At 40.8% G+C, this 23539-nt stretch overlaps 1 protein-coding gene across 2 annotated transcripts in view; it reads left to right on the top strand.

The window, feature by feature from the left end:
- OSBPL1A (oxysterol binding protein like 1A) overlaps window positions 1-23539 on the top strand; it is a 219869-nt gene that overhangs the window by 7707 nt on the left and 188623 nt on the right. The window contains exons 2-5 of one of the 2 annotated variants that reach the window (XM_059895088.1): window positions 1075-1251; window positions 4002-4124; window positions 10166-10251; window positions 11107-11181. In XM_059895088.1, the coding sequence (XP_059751071.1) occupies window positions 4004-4124; window positions 10166-10251; window positions 11107-11181 (282 nt within the window). In that variant the 5' untranslated portion in view covers window positions 1075-1251; window positions 4002-4003. The remainder of the gene's footprint in view (window positions 1-1074; window positions 1252-4001; window positions 4125-10165; window positions 10252-11106; window positions 11182-23539) is intronic. The other variant, XM_059895089.1, reaches the window with a different exon arrangement.

The following is a 23539-nucleotide window of genomic DNA, read 5'->3' as shown; positions in this document are numbered from 1 at the left end:
AGTAGCTAGTTTTAATGGATGTGGTGGGAAATTGCTTTGAAAAGGAGAGAATGAATTGTTTTAAGAACATTTTTTAATCAGACAGGTGCCTGTGTTAAAATGAACACATATGGAATTTAGGCACAGAGCAACAAGAGTTTTAATTTTCTGTCTTGGTGAAATTTAACTGGCCTTGTACCCTTTTTAATTTTCAAACAATCTGTTCTATTTACCTCTGTTACCTCTCCCCTCCATGCCCCCCTCCCCATCCTGTCTCATAGTAAGACTCCTCTTGCCTATGAAGATACCGAAGAATCTGTTTCTCTTCGTAGGAAATTGGCAGCATCAGACAGGAAGGAGCTCTACCCAGCTCCCCACCGGCCCCTTAACTACCCTCTGCCCTGCCCCCGGCCTTAGTGTGGTGCTTCCTCTTTTCAAGGCTAATCCTTGCTTGGGCTTTTCATCTACTTACTTCAGGCTCCTCTAGGATCTTTTTCATCCCTCTTCCCTCCTTCCTCCTGTCTTTCAAGCTTTTCCTCTTTCCTGGCTCTTGTCCCACAACCTACAAACATGCCCAGGTATCTAATATCCGAAAACTGAAGCTATCCCCAGCCCTTCAAAACAGAGTTGCTTTCAAGGAATCTGCTGCAGTCTCTCCCCATCATCCCACTTTCACTCCTCAATTTACCCACATCTATTTGCCTCTGTCATTTCTACTTAAAGTATTCTTGAGTTCATCAATGGCCTAGCTGCCAAACCAGTCGGCATTTTCAGGCCTTGTCCCTGCCCTTCCTTTGACATTTCACACCTATCCAACCCCTTGAAACCCTCTCCCCTCTTGGTTTCAGTGCCATCGCCCTCTCCTGTCCCTCTGTCCATGCTTAGGCCTTTCTTGCTGGACCATAGTGACTGGCCGCCTTCGCCTTCAGTGTTGGTCTTCTCCCAGTAAGAGGTCTTATTTACCCCTATGATTTTAATGACTACTGATGTGCTGATAACTCCCCCCATTTTAATTCTAGCCTATAACTGCTTTCTCTTGCTCAGGCTGGTATTAGCTGACTGCTTATTGGACATCTCCCTCTCTGTTTCCCACAGGAATCTCAAACTCACCACGACCAAATGGAGCCACATCTTCAACCAAGATTGTTTCTGGTGTAACAGTTGTCCATCGGGGTTGGAAACCTTCTTCATCCTGCTGGTCTTGGTGACCTCATTTTTCAAGTCCCAGCTTAAATTTCACTTTCTCTGTGATTCCTTCCCATACTAATGCAGGTAAAGGGCTAATCACCCTCTTTGTCCTCTGTACAGCCACCGTCCCTTGTTCATTACTGTACTTGGCACATTTGGTATGATTGTGTGCGTGTTTGCCCTGTCTGGGGGTCAGGGACTGTATTGTCCATCATCATACCTCCAGTGCCTGTAGCAGTCTCTGTCATTGGTGGGTACTCAGCAAACCTTTGAATAACTCTTAATTCCAATTGCAGTGCTAATGAGCAGCTGTCGTGGTTAATATGATATTACAATGAACTGTTTAAGTAGATGATAGATTTAATTTTACCCTCTTCATATTTATTTTACAGAAGTTGAAAAACTTAAAAAAAATTGCGGGTTTTTTTTTCTTCTGTAAACCCAATGTAGTGAGAACCCAAGGTAATAATAAACAATTTCTAGTATGTTCTGAAGATACTTACTTCAAATGTTCTTTGATTCATTCTTAAAAAGCAGGAAAAGGATATTTCTGTTGTCCTGTCTTCAAGTTCACTGATTCTTCTGCCTGCTCAAATCTGCTTTTGAATCCCTCAAGTGAATTTTTCATTTCAGTTATTGTACTTTTCAGCTGCAAAATTTCTTTTTGGTTTCCTTTTAGGCTTTTATTCTCTTAGGACATCTCTTATTTTCTCCACCCACGGGTAAAGAATACTTTCACCAATGTTCTGTCTAAACAAAATTCAGGGGAAAAATTGTTATTAAAAAATTTTCCTTCTGAAATTCAAGAAAATATAGACATATTTACAATCTAAGAAATTATATGCAATCTAGCCATGCATTGTTTTTTTTTTTTTTGGGGGGGGCATACTGTGCATCTTATGGGATCTTAGTTCCCCAACCAGGGATTAAACCTGAGCCCCGGGCAGTGAAAGCGTGGAGTCCTAACTACTGGACCACCAGCGAATTCCCTAGGCTTTCTATCTCTCTATTTTAAGTTTGTTCATACATCTTCTTGACTTTTTCCATATATTCCTTTAGTTCTTTGAGCATTTTTAAGACATTTTTTTGAAGTCTTTGTCTCGAATATCTGCCATCAGTTCTTTTTCAGGGACAGTTTCTGTTGATTTATTTTTTTCCTTTGAAGGGGCCCTGCTTTCCTGTTTTCTTTATATGCCATGTGATTTTTTTTTTTTTGGCTGCTGAAAACTGGACATTTGAATCTAATGTAGTAACTCTAGAAATCAGATACTCCTCTTCCTCAGGGTTTGCTAATTTTTTGTCGGTTTTTTTTTGTTTGTTTGTCTTTGATTGTTGTAGACTGCCTTTCTGCTGAGGGCCAGCCTAAACTTAAGGTTGTCTCATGTCTTTTTTGAGCCTTTGGTGGGCATGAACAGTCACATTGTAATTTTCCCCATATATGCAGTTGTTTGTGAATGTCCTAGTCTTTAAAAGAGGGAAATTAAGGGGAAATTTAAGCGGGATAAGAGAAAAAAAGAAGAGAGGGGGAAAAAGGGTGCTGGCCCTTTAAATCTTCTGGCAGTCCAGGCCACTGGAGAGGCTTGCAGCAAGGGTGCAGGTGCAACAACAATGGCTGCCCACTTCTTTGTCTGCATTTCTGTGGTCAGAAGCAGCAATCAGTGATCAGAGCCTGGCTCCCCAATATTTGGAGGACAGGGTCCTTTTTGCTGATGCCGGCTCCAGCAAGCTGCTCCAGAAGCACATGCACAGGTGCCTGCTGAGTGGCTGGAGGTGGGGGGTAGGGAGCTGCTACCCCTAAGAGCTGAAATTAACCACATTTACCTTCCAAGTCTTCCCTGGCAGTTGCAAGCCTGCAGGAGGTTCCAGAGTTCCAAAGAATTGTTAGTTACATCGGACAGAGTCAGCCAGTGCAGTTGTCGTGTAGGTGGGGAGACACATCCCTGGTATTTGTTACTTGGCTGTCTCCTGGAACCCTCTGTGTATTTTGAAATTATTTCATCTTGTCAAATTGTTGCCTCTCCCTCTGCAACATATGAAGGATTGTGTGAATGTTATTATAATATATAATATGCATAATATTATTAGCAGTTTACTGGAGTGCACATTTTCTGTTCATTCCAGCATTTGGTGTGTTTAATTTTTTTATTTTTGCTAATCAGGTAGGCAAAAAAAAAAATCATTGTGTTTGATTTATTTGCATTTAACTGATTATTAGTATGAAAGAAATTTGTATTTTTTCTGGGAATTGCTGTTCATAACATTTTGACATCAATGCTTTAAATTTGATTGTAGTCCTTTATAGTTGGCTTGAGGCTTGGTAAGAAAATATGAGAGTTATTTGTAAGTATCGTGGCTCCAGGATCCTTATCTGTAATTTATTTTCTCACAAGTTTCTCACATTGTGTTAATTTACATTTCAGCCTTATGATATTTCTATACAAACTGCTGAATTGCCGTATTTTAACTTTATATCTGGTTATTGATGTTGTACTAATAACTATTTACAGAATACCTTGACAGTGTGCTTTCACAGACACAGTCTTACAGCAGGTCATGAGGTTGATTGTATTTTGCAGGTGAGGAAACTGAAGCTTTGAGAGAGTGAGAAACTTGCCCAAATGTCTAGTGCACTTCTTCAGTAATAATACAAAGGGCATGTAGTCTCAAGGTCAAGTTTTGGCCCTGCAGCTGATTCATTTAATCAGTTCTTGTGTCTGTCTTATTAGCTGCAGAATGAACATGATTTTTTTTCCCATTTTATCTGTTAGCAGATAATATCCAAAAGCTAATATATGTTCTTCGATAATAGCAGTGTTATTATTTTTTAAATCTAGAAATGAGCACAGAAGCAGAGCAACAGCTTCTCCATCATGCCAGAAACGGCAACGCTGAAGAAGTAAGACAGTTATTGGAAACCATGGAAAGGAATGAAGTAACTGCTGACATTAACTGCAAAGGTAACCTTTGAATGGATTTTTTAGCTTTTTCTTATGAGTATGCACTACTTTATCATTTATTTAGCACTAATCTTTCTGAACTTGCAATAAATTTTCATCTCTTATCCTAGGAAGAACCCCTGTAAGAGTGGATACTCTCCTTCTCCCCTCTAAGTCAGAGAAATTGAGATCCAGTCTTAATTTTGTCATGGGTCCTAAACCTTATGAACTACAAGGGTGACCCCCGAGTCCACAGGATGCATGCTATGATAATTTCTTTTTCTCGAAGACGTTGTAGGTGAAGCATGTGAAGTACCTTAGAAATGTTGTCAGACAGGATCCTTACCCTCACTGAGATTAGTAGATTACTAACTCAGACTAGTCTGCATTGCACAATATGTATAGAATATGGAAGCTTTGAAGTGCAGGGTGTTAGGGAACATATAAGAAGTATGTAACTGGAACTCGAAGAATTAGCTTCTTGGAGGAAATTATTCTAAGGTGATAAATGAAGAGTGCATAGACTTAACCAAGTAAAAATAGAGAAGAAAAGGGGTCAAGGCAGGAGAAACGTCATATGCCAAGGTCCTGAGGTGAGAAGCAGCCTAGATGGCAAGGAATTTTGCAGGCAGGAGGGGTGAGGGATAAGGCTAGGTGGGTAGGTAGCAGCCAAATCACAATGTGCCTTGTGTAGCAAGGTTACAAGTATATTAAACTCAGGGGTGCAGAGAAATAGGCTTTATTTTCTAAATTGGCTCTGATATTTCAACAAGCTCCTTCTCATTCTGAGAGTTTGGAGGACTAAATATAAGTCTTTGGGTCCCTCCATTTCAGTAGCTTTTTCGATAAATGATTGGCCTCCCAGAGCCTCTCACCTGTGTCCTCCCCCGTCTCACCTAAGGTGGCCTGTAAATGTAAAGGTGAGCCTTGTTCTGTGTGTACGGCCTTTGGTTCCTTGGTGACCTGTCTTCCTAGTGCCCCTGAAGCATTTGTAGCTGAAGTAAAACTCCTCAGAGTCAAATGCAGGTTTTTCATAAGCACAGGTGGTGCTCCTTGGCTGTGTTGGGAGTCTCATCCTGGCTCTTGTTGGCTTTGTGTCACCCTGAACCTCTCTCATGTCTCCCTGTGGCACGTGGCCTAGGCTTGCTGGTTCACCTCGGCCACACTCCTGTGGGTGTGGCCATGGGGGTGTTGAGTGACCCATGGGGGCTTGGAGCAGCTCTAGGTAGCCAACATTTGGCCTTCCCGCTGCCTGCACTACCGAGTTTACTTTGACGTGGCCACCGTGCAGGTTGGTGCTAGGCTAGGTGGCCTGGTAGGGGACCTTTTCCTAGCATCCTACATGCCACTGCCTGTTCTCAGTGTTCCCTCGACTTATCTCACTCTCCAGGCTTAGAATCAAGAGCCACGTGCCCCATTTTATGTCTTTTCCTCTCCCACAGCCCTCTGTCCCTGACGGGTATTTTGTTCTGCTGTGTCACATTCTCCTCCTGTCATAGAGCAGCAAACTTCATGGCCTCACCCTCAGTGCGGAAGGAGTATTATCTTTGTAGCAGTGAAGAAACCACGCTCTGAGTTGTCCAGAAATTGTAGTCTGAGTCGGTTCTTGGAATGCTAAACGAATTCTAAAAATCCTTCTCATCCTTCAACAGAAACCTGGTTCTTAATCTTTACCTTGGGGTTCTGTTTGGAATGCCAGAAACATGCCTGGTTTGATAATCTTCAGCAACCCTTTACTTTCTACCAACCCCCCCCCCCCACCCATGGTTGTCTCAGGCTAGTTAGTGGAGAGTCACCTACTTGGAAACGTAAAACTGAGAGACAGGTGTTACTGCTTTTTCAAAATTTCACCCTCATGATACCTGTCAGTCAGACTTGTCGTCAGGGCAGTTTGAAGGGTTTATGTAGAGGAACAACGTAATCAGGTGATGTGAGTTCACCCAACAGCAGTGAGTGGGGAGGGCTGGGACTGGGTGTGTGAGTGTCTCCACATGGGAATCACTGTGCCTGGCATTTCTTGGTTTTCTTTTGTATCTCATTTTGTTTTTCCAAACCCTGAGAAATTGAGAAAATGGTAAAATGTAGTATAATTCTTCTGCAAGAATTAAAGCTCAACAATCAACATAGAGATGTTACTTACTGGTTGGAAGGAATCCACTGATGTCAAGTTGAAGGGAGAGAGGGAAGCGCTGACGTGCAGTTGAAGGTTAAGGTCAACACTTCTAGGCTAGGGGCACAAAGGAAGAGCTAATTGGGCAGTTTGGCTTGTAGCTGTTGCCGTTATGAGTGTGTGTTCATGGTCCCGTCTGTTGCTAATGGCGAGACATTCTTGCAAATGAAATAAATACTAATATGTTTATACACGTAGCATGCTTTGTATAAATTCTATGAGTGATCTAAGAGATAAGTTTTTGAAAGCAAAATAAGAGCTTATATTGGCAACATCAACACATGATTTTGTGTAGTGCTGTCCTGTTGCTTTGCTGGAAGGTCTGCATGGGAAGTTACTTGAGTATTACCCATAACGTCTGCTGGTGTTTCCCAGTGTTTAATATTCAGTATAGGGTACGGTTTTCTGTAAATATTTCTAAACTTGATATTTCTTATTGATAAAAAATTTTGGATGTCCATAATAAGTTGTAAAGAGTATAAAGGATATTCGGAGCATTTTTTTTTTCATGACTTAATAGCTCATTTATTTACTTATTTTTTTATGTAGATACTGATTTATTGATAGGGGAAAGTATCTCTGCTACATTATTTACCAAAGTGAAATTAAAAAGTAGATTTTAATTATTAAAGATTATCAAGAACTTGTACAGTATGGCCCTTTTTTTTTTTTAAACATTTTTACTGGTATTTGGAGTATTTTAAGAATTATTTAGGATCTTGTAAATTATGACTTCTTGATTCAGAATCCCATGTGGAAGCACTAGATGTGAGGAGACCCGTTCAGAAGCTGCTGCAGCAACACAGAGGAGACTGTTGGGTTAAATGGGAGTAGAAGCAATGGGAATGGTGAAAAGTAGGTACAGTTAACATTTAGGAGGTAGGATTGATAGGACTGATTGAGTTGGGCGGGGGTGAAAAGGAGAAAGGCAGCAAGAGTGGTGCTTATTTCTGACTTGAGAAGGGAGGTGAATAGTGGGGCAGTTCATTGTGAAAACGATGTGGGAGGGGGAACAGGTGTTTTTTCTGTGCACATGTGTATGTGTAAGGTAAGTGAGTTCAGCTTTGTACCTCCTGAGCATAAGGTATTCTTGTATCGTCCAAATGGAGGTGAATAGTAGAGAGTTGGAAATGGAAATATGGATTTTGAAGTCAAGAGCCTATAAACAAAGCAGTGAGAAAGGGCCAAGAGGTGTCATTATTGGAGATTCTAGTAAAGAAGGATAATCAGAGAAAGTGGAGTTTCCACAGAGCCCTGGCAAGAAGTGCAGGGCTGTGGAGGCTCTTGGCCTGGGCTGTCAGATGCCGTCCAGTGACGTGGTGCGCTGGCTGCTGAAAAGTGCCCCTGGGATCCAGTGACACCATTTATTGGTAAAAGTTGAGGACAGTTTTAGTGATGCGGTGGGAAATGAACCTGGTCTGTAGTGGGTGGGTAGCTGATGGGAGGGAGCGCGAGGTGGGAAGCGTGAAGACTGGCGGGGGTGGGGAGGGGAGGAGAGTGAGGAGGACAGTGGCCGAGGGCGCTGGGACCAGAGAGGGAGGGGTTGGGTGCTTTTGCTTGTTAGATGGACAAGACGCAAATCATTACCTGCTCCTTCCTATTCCCAACTAAAGAGGGAGAGGTTGAAGATAAGGAGGAAAAGGAGTACTTGGGAAGCAGGAGGGCATGGGATCCGGGATCCAGGAAGTGTGATTATTCTGAGGCCTCAGGAGGAAGGATGGGCGCCTGTGGGTAGAGGTATGGGGTGGATTTGGTGCCAGGAAGCCCAGGGAATCCTATGAAAGCTTCTCTTTTCTTTGTGAAGCTAAGAGATCAGATCATTTGCTAAGAGGCAGGTGTCTGGGTAAGAGGCTTGAGGGGAGTGGTGAGGATGGAAATACCTGTGCTGGAACATAGGAGGGACACCTGAACGGCAGTGTGGAAAGGATTGCCAGGCAGCAGTGAAGGCTTTGCTGAAGTATGAGATCCTGACTTTATGGAGCCATGAATCCACAAGGTTTTGTTATTTTTCTTCCACCACTGTTAGCAACCTGGGTGTGGTTATAGAAAAAATTGAGCTCGTGTATTTTTCAGGCTTTGGGGTTTTTCTAGGGTGCTGTGACAAAGATAGATATTGAGGATATTGGCAAAGAAGTGTTGAAGTGAGGGACCAAGAAATATATGCTGGATTTACGGAAGGAAGTGAAGATGGTGGGGGTATTTACATAGAGGGAAAGCAATTAAAGAACTGGAGGGTCAGTTCAGTTGAAGAACAAGTCTGGGGGTTTGCCTGTGTGAAGAAGTGGGAAAGTGGGCAGTCTGTGGGAAAGTGGGCTTTCTGTGTTCCTGAGTTCAGGCGTGGTGATGACATCCAGACTCTGGCCCTGGGGTTGGGTACCCGACGTGGAGCAGAGGCCAAGTTCGCGGGGAAGTGAGGGAAGCTGAGAATCGGAGACACCAGGATACTGGCTCGTAGTAGTCACCCCTAGGATGGTGGCAGGATTTGCTGCGGGGAGAAAGACTCTGCTGCCCAGAGTTAACTGGTGAGGGGTGAGCCACTGGGAGGCCGGTAGATGGCGGCAGAGAAAGCATTTGCGGGGCGTGTAGCGGTGCTTAATGTCAGAAGCCTCAGAGGAGGGGTTGTAACATGAGGGAGGTCATTGACCAAAGACCATGTTGGGTTTTGGCGTGGAGATTCACGTGGCTCTGTGCCGTGAGGACCAGTGGGGGTGTGGGAACGGGGGAGCCTCCCCCCCGAGGGATGAAGGAGAATCATTGTCATCAGGAAGAGCTAGGTTAAGGACAGAGGGTAAAGAGAAATGTTCCATGCAGTAGACCATGGCTCTAGGACGTATTGCCTGTGGAATTAGGGGTTCCAGAGGGCACCCATTTGAGAGGGAACAGTTATGGGAGTTTGGTAAGTGGCAGACAGTCACAGGGACACTGTTGGCGGTGACAGTCCCTCTGGGAGCTGTTAGAGCCCTGTTCTGGGTACACTGAGGCTGGTGGCGGGCTTTCTGTTTTCCCCAAACCTGAAATCCAGGGGCTGAGGGCAGCCGTTAACCTCCAGCTCCTCCCAGGCAGGGCCGGGCAGCCTGCTACTGGGCTTTGGGAGACCTTCTAGGGCGGTGGTGGGCTTTCGTAGCTGTCATAGGCTGTATTCTCTCAAGCTTTATTGGGAATTTTGGAGATCTTCTGAAGCTCTCTCAGCTCTAAGCTATAATGCCCTATTTTTTTTTTTTTCCTAAATTGAATTATGTAGCTCGTTTTCACCACGCACAGTTGTTTTATACCTCTCCTCAGCTGGGATCTGACATTTCGTTGCTTTTAATTTGGGTTCTTGTTATCTAGTTGGAGTCTCCCATACTGGTAACCCTTATCCTCGTTACCTGAGATTTTATCTGAGGTCAAGGCTCCGTTTTCAGTCACCGTCTGCAGCGCCGACCGCTTGCTAAATGCTGCAGGAAAGATTGGTTCCCAGTTCCCCTTTCTGTCCACTCTCCTGACGCGGGACAGGTTTTCAACAAGAGGTGCTTTTCAGGAAATGCTGTGCCAAGAGACCCACGTGCTTGTTTGCTGACGGCAGGGTGGTTAGACACTCGCTCGGCACCTTAGAGCCGCAGGCCAGTTTGAATGTAACCCCCTTCAAGTCTCCTTCCACCCTGTTAAGAGTGAGGACATCGAGTTAGGAAGGTGGCCCCAGAATCTGGGTCCTGTGAGTTCTGGGCCATCTCACTCAGAACATGTATTATAGTATCATGTCTCCTGCCTCTCACTCATCAGCAGTGCAGTGTGAAAGGCAGCCTCCGGCCAATGTGTTGGAGCAGAGTATTAAGGAGAAATTAATTTTATTGTACAGTTATCTCAGTAACATCTAAAAATACCTCTTTCCATTTTTTTTTTTTTTTTTTAGGAAGAAGTAAGTCTAATTTGGGCTGGACACCTCTTCATCTGGCCTGCTATTTTGGACATAGGCAAGTGGTCCAGGATCTGTTAAAGGTATATGTACGGCTTTAATTTTTAAATAAATAAAATATGGCTATTATGGAAATTATAAACGTCTTGGAAAAGCGGTCTGGGCCATGATGCATAACGGTCAGTTTAAAGCAGTTGCTAATCACTTAATTGTTCTTTGCTAAATACATGAATTAGGCTAGCCTGACTAATTAAAATTCTGTTTTTTCAGTCATTTGATTTTTACATCATTGACTTTTTAGAGTTGCAAAAATGGACATATGAATTAATGAAGATACTATGTTGTTTTCTGAGCATAGTTAAAAAAATGACCAAAGCACATCCTTTGTAATTAAAAAATAACGTCAGAATCTCTTAATGAGCATGGTGTAACTTAAGAACTCATATTTCTCAATTCTGTGATGAATAATTTTTCACACATACTGATATTTCTGAAATTGGGTTTCATCTTAAAATTGATCTGGTGGCCCCAAACCTGAAATCCAGGAGCTAAGGCAGCCCTTAAACCTCCAGCTCCTCTACCATTTAAATGGTGGCATCTTTTCTTTTTTTTCCCTTAAACTCATTAAATTAAATTGGTGGAGAAAATGTGCTATTTTATTCAGAGACGGTTCTCCTTTTTTTCAATATGAGTGTTTCTAAAGTAGAGCAAAGGGTGTATAGATTTTTAAAGAAAAGTAGCTTTTTATTTTCTACCTATCAGGTAGATTTTTACTGTAAGCTTACTGTTTTACTGTGAACTGAACTTAGTAGTGACAACCAGTCAATATTAACAATTATTTTAATTTTTTAAATATTTAATATATTTTTAGGGAACTGTTTTCACCTTTGTATATTTCTTGATATGTGGAAGATGCTTAAAGCTTTCATGTTTACTAGGCTGGTGCAGAAGTAAATGTATTAAATGACATGGGAGACACGCCACTTCATCGGGCTGCCTTTACAGGACGAAAGGTGAAAAACATTCTCTGTTCAATGTTTGCAAGTGAAATATTTGGAAGAGCAGTCACAAATGTTTTCTCCTTATAACCCTAGGAATAGCAACTGTGAAAAGCCACAAAATATGTATAAACCAGCATTTTGGGTTAAAAGACCTCACGCTCTTAGTGATGGATAGTGAGGTCAAGTATGAAGGTCATGGAGACTCCACCCTCGTGTCCCTGATAGGAGCCCATTCAGTCTCTGCTTGTGTCCTCCAGGGATGGGGAACTCCTGCACCGTCTTCATCTTCTTTTTATTTTTAAAACAGCTTTATTGGGGAATAATGTACATTGCATGAAACTCACCTGCTGTAAGTGTACATTTCAATGATTTTTTTTTTTTGTACATTTACACAGTTGTATGACCACAACCACAATTTAGTTTTGGGACATCTCCATTCCCCCAGAAAGTTTCCTCATGCCCGTTTGCATTCATTTCCTGCTTCTAGCCAAGCCTCAGGCTACTGCTGATTTACTTTCTGTTTCTAGATATTTGCTTTTTCTAGAAATTTCTTGTAAATGGAATCATACAAACATTTGTGTCTGACTTTTTAAATTTAGTATAATTTTGTTAAGGTTCATCCATGATGTAGTATGTATCAATAATTTGTTCTTTTTATGGCTGAATGACATTCCATGGTATGGATATACCACATTTTTTAATCTGTTCACTGTTTATTGGAAAGATTCTTTCCCCATTGTATTGCCTTGACACCTTTGTTGGAAATCAGTTGACCATAAATGTAAGGATTTATTTCTGGACTTTGTATTCTCTTCTTTTGATCTGTATTTTATCCTTGCACCAATACCACACTGTCTTATTACATTACTTTGTAATTAATTTTTTAAAAAATATTTATTTATTTGGCTGCTCCGGGTCTTTGTTGCCACGTGCAGTGTCTTCATTGCCACGTGCAGTGTCTTCATTGCCATGTGCAGTGTCTTTGTTGCCACGTGCAGTGTCTTCGTTGCCACATGAGGTATCTTCATTGCAGCGTGCGGGACCTTTAGTTGCAGCATGCGGGATCTAGTTCCCTGACCAGGGGTCAAACCTGGGCCCCCCTGCACTGGGAGTGCAGACAGAGTCTTAATTGCTGGACCGCCAGGGAAGTCCCTGTAATTAAGTTTTGATATTAGGTAGTGTAAGTTCTCCAACCTGTGATCTTTTGAAAAATTATTTTGGCTATTGTCAGTCAAAAGTTAGTGTTTCCATGCAAATTTTAAGGTTATTCTGTTAATTTCTATAAAAACACCTGTTGGAATTTTGATAGAGATTGTGTGGTCTTGAACCTGCAGATCAATTTGGGAAGAAATGCCACTTTAACAACATTGTCTTCCAATCTGTGAGCATCAAATGCCTCTCCATTTATTTAGATCTTTAATTTCTTTCAGCAATGTTTTGAGGTTTTCAATATACAGATCTTATTCTCCTTTTGTTAAACTTCTATGTGTTGTATTCTTTTTGGTGCTATTTTGAATGGAATTGTTCTCAATTTCTTGTTGCTATTATATAGAAAGACAGTGTTTATGTTGCTCTTGTATCTTGTGTCCTTGTTGAACTTGCTTTTTAGTTCTAGTAGGTTTTTGTTGATTCCATAGGACTTTCTATATACCAGATCATATCATCTACAAATAAAGACAAATGTATTGTACTTCTTCCTTTCCAATCTGGATTCTTTTTCCCCTCTTTGTTTTACTAGCTAGATTCTAGTACAGTGTTGAATAAATACAATGAGAGCAGAAATCTTTGCCTTGTTTTTTGATCTTTGGGGAATAGCATCTAATCTTTAACCAGTAAATATGATGTTAGTTGTAAGTTTCTCTTAGATGCCCTTTATTAGGTTGAGAAAGCTTTCTTCTATTTCTAGTCTATTGAGAGTTTTGTTTTGTTTTTTAAATTGTGAATGGGTGTCAGATGTTTTTCCTCTGTCTTTTGAGATGATCATGTGATTTTTTATTAATCTATTAATATGGTATATTACATTAATTTGGAGATGTTAAGCCAACCTTGCATTCCTGTATAAATCACACTTGGTATTGGTCAATAATCCTTTTTATATGTTGCTGGATTCTAGTATTTTCTTAAGGATTTTTTGGGTGTGTATTCATGAGAGGTACTGCTCTGTAGTTTTCTTGAGATGTGTGTGTCTGGCTTTGGTAACAGGGTAATGCTGACCTCGTAGAATGAGTTGAGAAATGTTCTTTCCTCTTCTGTTTTCTGAAAGGCTTGTGAAAGATTACTTCTTCCTTAAATATTTGATAAAATTCACCAGTGAAACCATCTGTGCTTGGACTTCCTGTGTGGGAAGATCTTAAATTACGAAATCAATTTAATTATTTAATAATCTGTTCAGATTTTCTACTTCTTCCTGAGTCAGTTTCAGTTATTTTGTCTTTCTAGATATTTTTCCATTTCACCTAAGTTGTCTAATTTGTTGGCATAAGGTTGTAATAATATTAATAATATTTTTAAATTTTCCTTGTGATTTCTTCTTTGACCCACAGGTATATATAGAAGTATGTTGTTTGCCAAATATTTGGAGATGTACCAAATTTCTTTCCATTGTTGATTTCTGATTTAATTTCCCTTGTGATCATGTAACTTACTTTGAATTGTGTTTTGAAGAATGTATTTTAAATTCTTTTATAATGTATTAGGAATTATTTTACAGTATAGCATTTGATCTGTCCTAGAGAATGTTTATTGAGTGCTTGAAAAAAATGTAGTCTACTTTGAGGTGGAGTATTCTATAAATGTAAATTAGGTTAAGTTAGTGATAGGGCTGTTCAGTTCTCTTATCCTTAACTGATTTTCTGTTTGTTTTATCAAATACTGAGAGTGAGGTTTTGAAGTCTCCAACTATTAATTCTTGAATTGTATATTTGTAATTTTGTCAGATTTTGCTTCATGAATTTTGTGGATCTGTTAGGTGCATATCCATTTATAGTGGGGATTATGTGGGATATGTTATATGGGATATGCCTTCCTGATGTATTGACCTTTTTTGTCATTCTGAAATGTCTTTCTTTGCCTTCAGTAATATTTCTTACCATAAAGTTTATTTTGTTTTATGTTAATATAGCCAATCTAGCTCTCTTATAGTTACTGGTTATATTATGTCTTTTCCTCTCCTTTTACGTTCAACTTCTTTGTGTCTTTGAATCTAATGTGTGTTTGTTGTTGGCAGCATATAATTCAGTTGTATGTTTTTATTATCATCTGAGAATTTCTCCCTTTTGATTTAGTTCAGTCTATTCACATTTAGTTGTTAATGACTTTGGATTTACGTCTTCTATTTGTACTTGTTTTCTATATGTCTCAGGTTTTTTGTTCCTTAGTTCCTCTTTTACTGCCTTCTCTGGTTTTTTACAAATATTCTTTAGTGTACCATTTTATACCTTTGGATATTAAACTTTCTGGACATATTTATAATAGCAGCTTTATACTTCTTATCTGCTAAATTCAACATATGGGCCCACTAAAAGTCAGTTTCTATTACCTGCTTCTTTCAGACTATGGGTCATACTTCCCTTTTTTTTTGCATGTCTCACAAGTTTTTTTTGAAAACTAGACATTGTATATAATATAATTTTAGCAACTCTGAATTCTGACTTTTTCCCCTTGAGGTTATTATTATTATTTTTTATTAACTTGTCTGGCCCTCATCTGTGAAATATGGAATGTGTCTGGCCTACTGATATGTCTGCTCTTCTTTTTAAAAAAAATTGTTTTAATGTTTTAGCGTAGTTTCTCTTATGTACTGATTGTTTGCATCCCCCTGAAATGCATGTGTTCAAATCCCAAAGTGATGGTATCAGGGATGGGGCCTTTGGGAGGTGATGAGGCCATGGTGATAGAGCCTTTGTGAATGAAATTAGTTCCCTTATAAAGGAGACCCCAGAGAGCTCTCGTGCCCTTTCTGCCATGTAAGGACAAAGTGAGAAGATGGCCATCTGTGAACCAGGAAGCAGGCGCTCACCAGACACCAAATCTTGTTGTGCCTTGACCTTGGTCTTCCCGGCCTCCGAAAATGTGAGAAATAGATCATGTTTCAGCCACCCAATCTGTGGTGGTTTTGTTATGACACCCCAAATGGACTAAATTTCCTAGAGTTCACCCCTGCATCTACATAGCCTAGTGGTCAGCCAGTATTTGGGCAGAGGTTTTGCCCAAATACTCAGAAGCATAGAGCTTCTACCCTCTGCTGATGGATCTGTGTGTAGGTTGGGGAGAACTGTCAGAGTTCAGCCATTTCTCACTTCTGCCTCTGCTTCTACTTTCTGCAGGGCCTTCTCCTATTTCTCCTGCACAGTCAGCCAGGAATGTATGGGCAGCTTACCTTGTCCTTTTTTGGGTCTCTCATTTCCAGGCTGTTTTGCCATTTGCCCCATGCGGTAGGCATAATAATGGCCCTCCAGAGACGTTCTCATCCTAGTCCCCAAAACCTGTGGCTGTGTTAGGTTACATGACAAGGGGAAATTAAAGTTGCAGATGGAATGAGGTTGCTAATCAGCTGACCTTAAAAAGAGGAAGATTATTCTGGATTATCTGGTGGCCTCAGTGTAACCACAAAGGTCCTTAAAAGTGTGAGAGAGAGGCAGAAAAAGAGTCAGAATGAGAGGGGAGATGTGCCTAGGAGAGAATGGTCAGAGAGATGCAATGTTTCTGGCTTGGAAAATGGAGGAAGGGGACCAAGGAATGTGGGCAGCCTCTGGAAACTAGAAAAAGCAAGGAAATTAGTTCTCCTCTAGAGCTTCTGAAAGGAAAGCAGCCCTGCTGACACCTTGATTCTAGCCCAGTGAGACCCATTTTGGACTTCTGAAATACAGAACTGTCAGATGATAAATTTGTGGTGTTTTAAGCTGCTGAGTTTGTGGTAATTTCTTATACCCCCGACAGAAAGCAAATACACTCTAATGGGAAAAGGAGCCTCGTGCTGTAGGTTTTGCCATTTGTTTCCTACTGAATTTGCTACTTTTTTGCTCCAAATCAAGTCATTTCCCTCTGGCAAAGCTAGTGGCTTTCATTGCCAGCCCTGGCTTGGTCAGACTTCTTGGAGAAGGTGGGGGGGGGGGGTCGGGATGTGTGTGGCCATAGCCTGTGGCTGGAAGGTTAAAGACTCCTGATGTTCTTACCTGAAGTTCTAGTTCCTGTTGAGTATGCCTCTCAATTTGTTGTCTTTAGTCGATATCCAGCCCCATGATATGAGTAGTTTTGTAATTTTGTCCAATTTTATACTCTTTTTTCAGGATTACAATTCACAGATCTCTTTATGCCACCATAGTCAAAAGTTGCTTCACTCCTCTTTCCTGATACTTTTTTTTATTATTTGAATGATCTGGTAAATTAACTATGACATAGGGTGTTATTTCTTGTTTGTTGTGATTATTAAGCATAGTCTAACATACTCCCTAAGGTTATTTTATAATCCCATAATTGGAAGATGTATGTGCATTTATCACAAGTTCAAGAATGAATTTATTATATGATTTTATACTTTTTATTATTCTAATGATTAGATTTAACCAATTTTCATATAAATTATTAACCCAGTAAGTGTGTGCTAAGCATGTTTGAATTAGTACATTTCACACTGTTGGGTCTATTTGTTCATATGTTGATACCTGTGGACCAGATATGGAGTCTCACGGAAGTTGAGAAAAAAATACCCATTATACTAAAAAAATAAAGGTAGTGGGTTAATTGCTATGCTTGACTCTGGGGTCAGTGCGGGGGAGGCTCAAAAATGAGCTGCAAATAGTTTAATTTGTCTGACTTATACGTGAACTACTTGCTATTTTCCTTTATAGCCTTGCACTTCTCATTCTTCTCTATGTACCTAGGAGAGTTCTTGGCTATCTATTTTCACATGGCCCATGTCAACCCATTCTTGAAAGTGCAGCTCAAATGCTATCTCCATAAATTCTTTCCTGACTTCCTGCAGCTGGAAGGCAGCCGTCCTTTTCCAGATTTCCCAAGAATATTACAAGCACTGTCATTCAACTTCTACCTTGTATCATAGTTTATCGTTGTATGTGTCTTCACCACCACTAGATCATATTAATCTTGCTCCCAAGGAATTTATACATTTCACTTTTTTTGTATCTTCCATGAGCACAAGTCTTACTGCATAATTACCATCTGTGTAATTACCTAGATCAATTACCTAGATCAAATCAAATCTATGCTCAGTTCTTTGCATATCTGGCTATTTTCTTCAACTTCGAACATAAGACCATGCTAAATTAGGCCTTAGTTTGATTTGAACATTAGCATACATATTATCTTATCGCTTGTATTAGAAAATAAGATTTAGCTGAAGCTAAATGGTTGTGCCACATAGGAAACATTAAAAATGTATGTGCTCAGTATCTAAACATGATTGAATTTTGCAAAAGTTTAATTTCTAATTGTACTCATGAAAGGAATCAAATTATCCTGTTCTGATGTGATCTTTTACCATGAAGATAATTTAAAATATGATAGGGTGGTGATTTAATAAATAGAATGATGAGTTGAAAAGGCATGTGGTTTGTTACAAAGCACTTTAAATTCTTATCCTTTCAAATAAAAATGCAGCTCCCAAAACTTTATGAGGACCTATGGGCTTTTCTTGGTCCATTAGTGACCCCTAGTGTTCTTTAATAAAAATTAATATACCAGAATTTTAAGATATTGTATTAATAAGCATTTGTTCCTTACTTTATTTTTCAACTGCATTTCAAATTCTGCAGTTTTTACATCTTCTATAATCAGTTGAAAATAAGGATACAATCAGTATAGTAAATAATTGGATTGTAGTACTGACCTTTGTTTCCACTTAGTATCTTCTAGTGAGGCTGAGGATGCATCTAAAATCAATGCTTCCTGTGTTCTGTGTCTCAGGAATTAGGTATCGCTCACCTGGCATCTAGAAGATACATATAATCCTGGGGTTTACATAAGTTTATCTATCTTGTTCCCTAGGATACAATTTCTCATGCTTATATATTGAATGCCTTCTATGAGTCGAGCACTGTCCAAACAACTTGACATGTGTTATTTAATGGAACATGACACCCCTGAAATATAGGTATAAACATTACTATTTCTTGTAGGTTGGGCTTCAGAGGAGGCAGACCGAGATGGAGGTTAGTGTGCAACAGGCTTATCGAAGTGCTCAGGGGTCACACCTGTGGAAGGAAGGGTGGGCAGAGGCTAGAGTCAAGCTGATGCTCTCAGAAGGAAAGCACCTGCTGACCGTGGGGGGCTCCTGTTGCTGTAGTTGACCTTGGGACCACAACTGAATCATCTTCTCCCTCTACTATCCGTTCTAGATTCCCCTTCCCCTTGGCTAGCACATCTGGTCTTCAGGGCTTACCTGGTGGTGTGGCTCAGGCCCTCAACCCTGGAGGTCTCAACCCCTGGTTATCGTGCCCTTCTTAGGCCAGGGTTGTTACACTTGTCCATTTACTGTCGAAATTGGACAAGGGAACACCAAGAGACGCTTAAGTGCATCATCTGCACCCGAAATGTCGTCCTCCTTGTCCCCTTTGTGTATACTACTCCTTTCTTCTGATGTTCAAGTTTAATTACCTCTGTTAAGGTGGTGACTCTTCTTGCCTGCTGGTCCTTTGACACAGGAGCCTGGTGTTCAGGCATCCTTTCTCATCTGGCATATGGATCAGAACATTATTCCTAGTTGTGGAATATGCTGCCCCCGAACCGGAAGAAGCCATCCAGGCGTTGTGCTTCCTTCTGTTTCAGGAAGTGCAAGTTCTTTACTTTGGGGGCAATGTCCTGGCATTACCCAAACCACTGAACCCCTGAGAATTTACTGACATGACAAAGCCCCTGAATTGTAAGATTGCCCACCCTCTGGAGCATATGTATCTTACTAAAGCCTTCAACATTCCACTTCTTCTCACTCATCTGGTTCTGTTAACGGGACGTCACTGGACCAGGGTGAACCAGGGTGATTTCTGCAGGATGCCCAAATGGCTCTGAGGCAAAACTGTAAATGTAAATGTGTACTGTTGTCCGTGTGAATGCAAAGTGTTTTCCATCTTTTTTTTTCCTAATGAGGATAGAGAAGAATATATTTGCCAGGTCAGTTGCTGTGTACTGTGTACTTAGGTAGTATTAACCTGCTCTAGCAAAGATTTCATATTCGGCAGAGCTGCTAGAATTGGGGCTATTTGGTTGAGCTGGTGGGAGTCCACTGTCATCCTCCGCGTTCCTTCTGGTTTTTGTAGTGGCAGAGTGGTGAATTAAATGGAAGTATTGTAGGGACCATCAGCCCTGCATACTTGGGTTTTTAAGGGTGGCACTAATTTCTGTCATTTCCCTCCATGTGGGATATTCGTTTTATTTATCCTGGCCAGGGTATGGGGGAGGGCAGATTTAGAGCCTTCCATCTGGCTGTTTTACACTATAGACCAAGGAAGCGATGTGAATGTTTGCCAACATGTCTGTTCCAATTATTGTTCCCATTCAGGGACTGGGGCAATGTCCTCTGGATGTGTTTGTGGACCCAGTGCATACACTGTGAGCCAGACCTGGCCCAGGTTTTATTTATTATCTCACCCCTATGCATGCCCCCTGTCTAACAGAGGGGCCAGATAACACTTTGAGTCTCTTGCATCTTGTACTTAATAATTTGTGAAATGTTTGGGTTTTCCCCTTTCCCTGGTATACAGCTACTTGAGTAAATGGTCATTGGTCCCTTTGGGGGTGGTCTGAGAGGTTCATGACTGTATGTTTGCTTTGGTGTTGCAGAATCTTCCCTTCCAGGATCTGGCCTCTCCTTCAATACATAGTTCTAAGTCCAAAATTGACTCAGGCCCAGAAACTGGACAAGATATCGTGGCTTTTATTGGGGCAACTGTCTTTGGCTTCTGACCATCGTTGATTTCTTTTGATGGTACAAGCTGAGGTGTATTTGGAAAGTTCCTAGCAGCATGGACAAAGCAATGGCCCCCGTTATAGGTGTCAAAATGCCAGAAATGCCGTTGCAGACAATTGAAGGTTTTAAACAAGCAGGCAGGCTGGATTGAATATGGATCATACCAGATAATTTTGTGCCATGGGGGGGCCTAAAGGATACATTCTCTACCAAAGCACTGAAAAATCGCTGGTGGAAAAGGTCCTAACATCACTGAGAAACTGTTTCCATGTCCTCTGAGATCTAGGGCTGCCATCTGGAAATGCCATTGCAGACCTGCTTCACTGATAGCAGAGGGGGTAGGGGGGATGTCATAGGACCCCAAAACAGTAGAGGCCTGGAGGTGGCACTTAAACATCAAAAGCCAGGTGGCTGCAATTATGGTAATGAATGAGTTGAGTTCAGAGGATCAAGGTCGAGAAGGCTGACCTGCAGAGAGTTATGGAAATGGTTAGCAGAACACAGCATTCTTGAGGGCAAATTACATGCGCAGATGGTAGCACATACTGTTTTCATGATCTTTTTTTTTTTCCTTTTTTTATTCTTTTTTGCTAGATTCAGGAAGTACTTCATATAAATTCTTGAATAACTTATTATACATTTGTTAGACTGATACTGTCCCACAGCCATGGGTGCTCAGTTCTATTTCTTCTTCCCCCTCCTTTTCCCCTTTTCCGACCGCCTCCCCACTCCCCTCCACTTTCTCTCTTAGTGTTTAGCTAATGTCTTTTGGCCTGTCTTCGAGTTTACTGATTCTTTCCTCAGCTGTGCTCTGATGTCTACTGATGAGACCATTGAAGGCATTCTTTACCTCATTTCTAGCATTTTTCTTTGACTCTTTCTTATAGTTTCCACTTCTCAGCTGCAGTTCTCCATCTCATTGTACACGTTGTCTACCTTGTCCACTAGACCTTTTAACATAATAAAGTTCTCTATCTGATCATTCCAACATCTTGATCATTTCTTTTTTTTTTTTTTTTTTTTTTTTTAAATCAACTCCCTACCACTGTGGTTCTGTTGTCATTCCTGAGTTTGTGGCACATGGTTAGTACTTTTTTTTTTTTTTTTAATTTTATAGCTACTTTATTTATTTATTTATTTTTGGCTGTGTTGGGTCTTCAGTTCGTGCAAGGGCTTTCTCTAGTTGCGGCAAGCGGGGGCCACTCTTCATCGCGGTGCGGGGACCGCTCTTCATCGCGGTGTGCGGGCCTTTCACTATCGCGGCCCCTCCCGTTGCGGGGCACAGGCTCCAGATGCGCAGGCTCAGTAGTTGTGGCTCACGGGCCCAGCTGCTCCGTGGCATGTGGGATCTTCCCAGACCAGGGCTCGAACCCGTGTCCCCTGCATTAGCAGGCAGATTCTCAACCACTGCGCCACCAGGGAAGCCCTTGATCATTTCTTTGTTATTCTGTTAACCACTTTGTCTCTTGACAGTGGATTGCTTTTCTTGCTTTTTGTGTATCTGGTAATGTTTTATGGAATGTTAAACATTGTGTATAAGACGGTAGAGACAGAGGTAAATAGTACAGGTATCCTTACTGTGCTTTGCTATATTGCACTTCAGATAATGCATTTTTTACATATTTAAGTTTTGTGGCAACCCATTGAGCAAGTCTGTTTTTCCAACAGCATTTGCTCACTTTGTGTCTCTGTCACGTTTTGGTAATTCTCGTAATATTTCAGATTTTTTCATTATTATATTTGTTATGGTGATCTGGGATCGGTGGTGTTTGTTACTATTACAAAAAGATTACAACTTGCTGAAGCCTCATGATGGTTAGTATATTTTAGCAATTAAGTATTTTTTAATTAAGGTATGTACATTATTTTTTAAGACATAATGCTATTGCACACTTAATAAACTACAATATAGTGTAAACATACCTTTTATATGCACTGGGGAACCAAAAAATTAATGTGATTTGCTTTATTGCAGTACTTTATTGCAGTGGTCTGAACTGCACCCGCAATATCTCTGAGGTGTGCCTGTAACTGGAATTTTGTACCTTTTGACCACCTTCATCCAATTCCTCCACCCCTAACCTCCAGCCTTTGGTAACCACAAATCTGACCTCTTTTACTATGAGCTTGGGTTTTTTGTTTTTTTATATTCCACATATAAGTGAGATTATATGGTATTTGTCTTTCTCTGTCTTGTTACATTTAGTATAATGCCCTTGGGATCCATCCATGTTTTTGGAAATGGGAGGATTTCCTTCTTTTTATGGCTGAATAGTATTCCATTGTGTGTGTGTGTGTGTGTGTGTGTGTATACATATATACACACACACACACACACACACACACACACACACACACACGCCATATTTTCTTTATCCATTCTTGGTCAGGGGACACTTAGGTTGTTTCCATGTTTTGGTTATTATAAATAATGCTGCAATGAACATGGGGGTGCAGATATCTTTTCAGGTCAGTGTTTCTTTTCTTTCTCTTTTTTTTTTGGATGTACACTCAGAAGTGGAATTGCTGGATCTATGGTAGTCCAATTTTTAGTTTTTTGAGGAACCTCTTTACTGTTTTCCGTAATAGCTGTACCAGTCTACAATGCCACCAACATCAAGTGTTGCCTTTTCTCCACATCTTCACCAGCATTTGTTATCTGTTGTCTTTTTGGTGATAGCTGTTTTAACATGTGTGAGGTGAGATCTCATTGTGGTTTTGATTTGCATTTCCCTAATGATTAGTGATGTTGAGTGCCATTTTAGGTACCTGGGCCATTTGAATATCTTCTCTGGAAGAATGTCTATTCAGATCCTTTGCCCATTTTAAAATTGGATTATTTGTCTTTCTGCTACTGAGTTGTATTAGTTCTTTAAATATTTTGGATGTTAACTACTTAACAGATATATGATTTACAAATATTTTCTTGCATTTTCTATGTTGCCTTTCCTTTTTTATGATGGTTTTCTTTGCTGTGCAGAAGCTTTTAGTTTGATATAGTCCCAGTTGATTTTTGCTTTTGTTGCCTTTGCTTTACATGTCATATCCAAAACATTGTTGCCAAGACCCATGTTAAGGAGCTTTTTTCTGTGTTTTCTTCTAGGAGCTTTATGGTTTCAGGTCTTACGTTTATATCTTTAATTCATTTTGAGTTAACCCTAACTTTTTTTTTTTTTTTTTAAAGGAAAGTTTTTTTTTCCCCACACTATTTTTTAAATATTTATTTGTTTATTTATTTTTGGCTGTGCTGGGTCCTCGTTTCTGTGCGAGGGCCTCCCCTCCTTGCGGCAAGCGGGGGCCACTCCTCATCGCAGCGCGCGGGCCTCTCACTATCGCGGTCTCTCTCTTTGCGGAGCACAGGCTCCAGCAGCGCAGGCTCAGCAGCTGTGGCTCACGGGCCCAGTTGCTCCGCGGCATGTGGGATCCTCCCAGACCAGGGCTCGAACC

The sequence above is a fragment of the Balaenoptera ricei genome, chromosome 14, assembly GCF_028023285.1.
Source record: "Balaenoptera ricei isolate mBalRic1 chromosome 14, mBalRic1.hap2, whole genome shotgun sequence".
Lineage (NCBI taxonomy): Eukaryota > Metazoa > Chordata > Mammalia > Artiodactyla > Balaenopteridae > Balaenoptera > Balaenoptera ricei.
The sequence above is the reverse complement of the archived record's forward strand: the minus strand, read 5'-3'. Positions and strand labels throughout refer to the sequence as shown.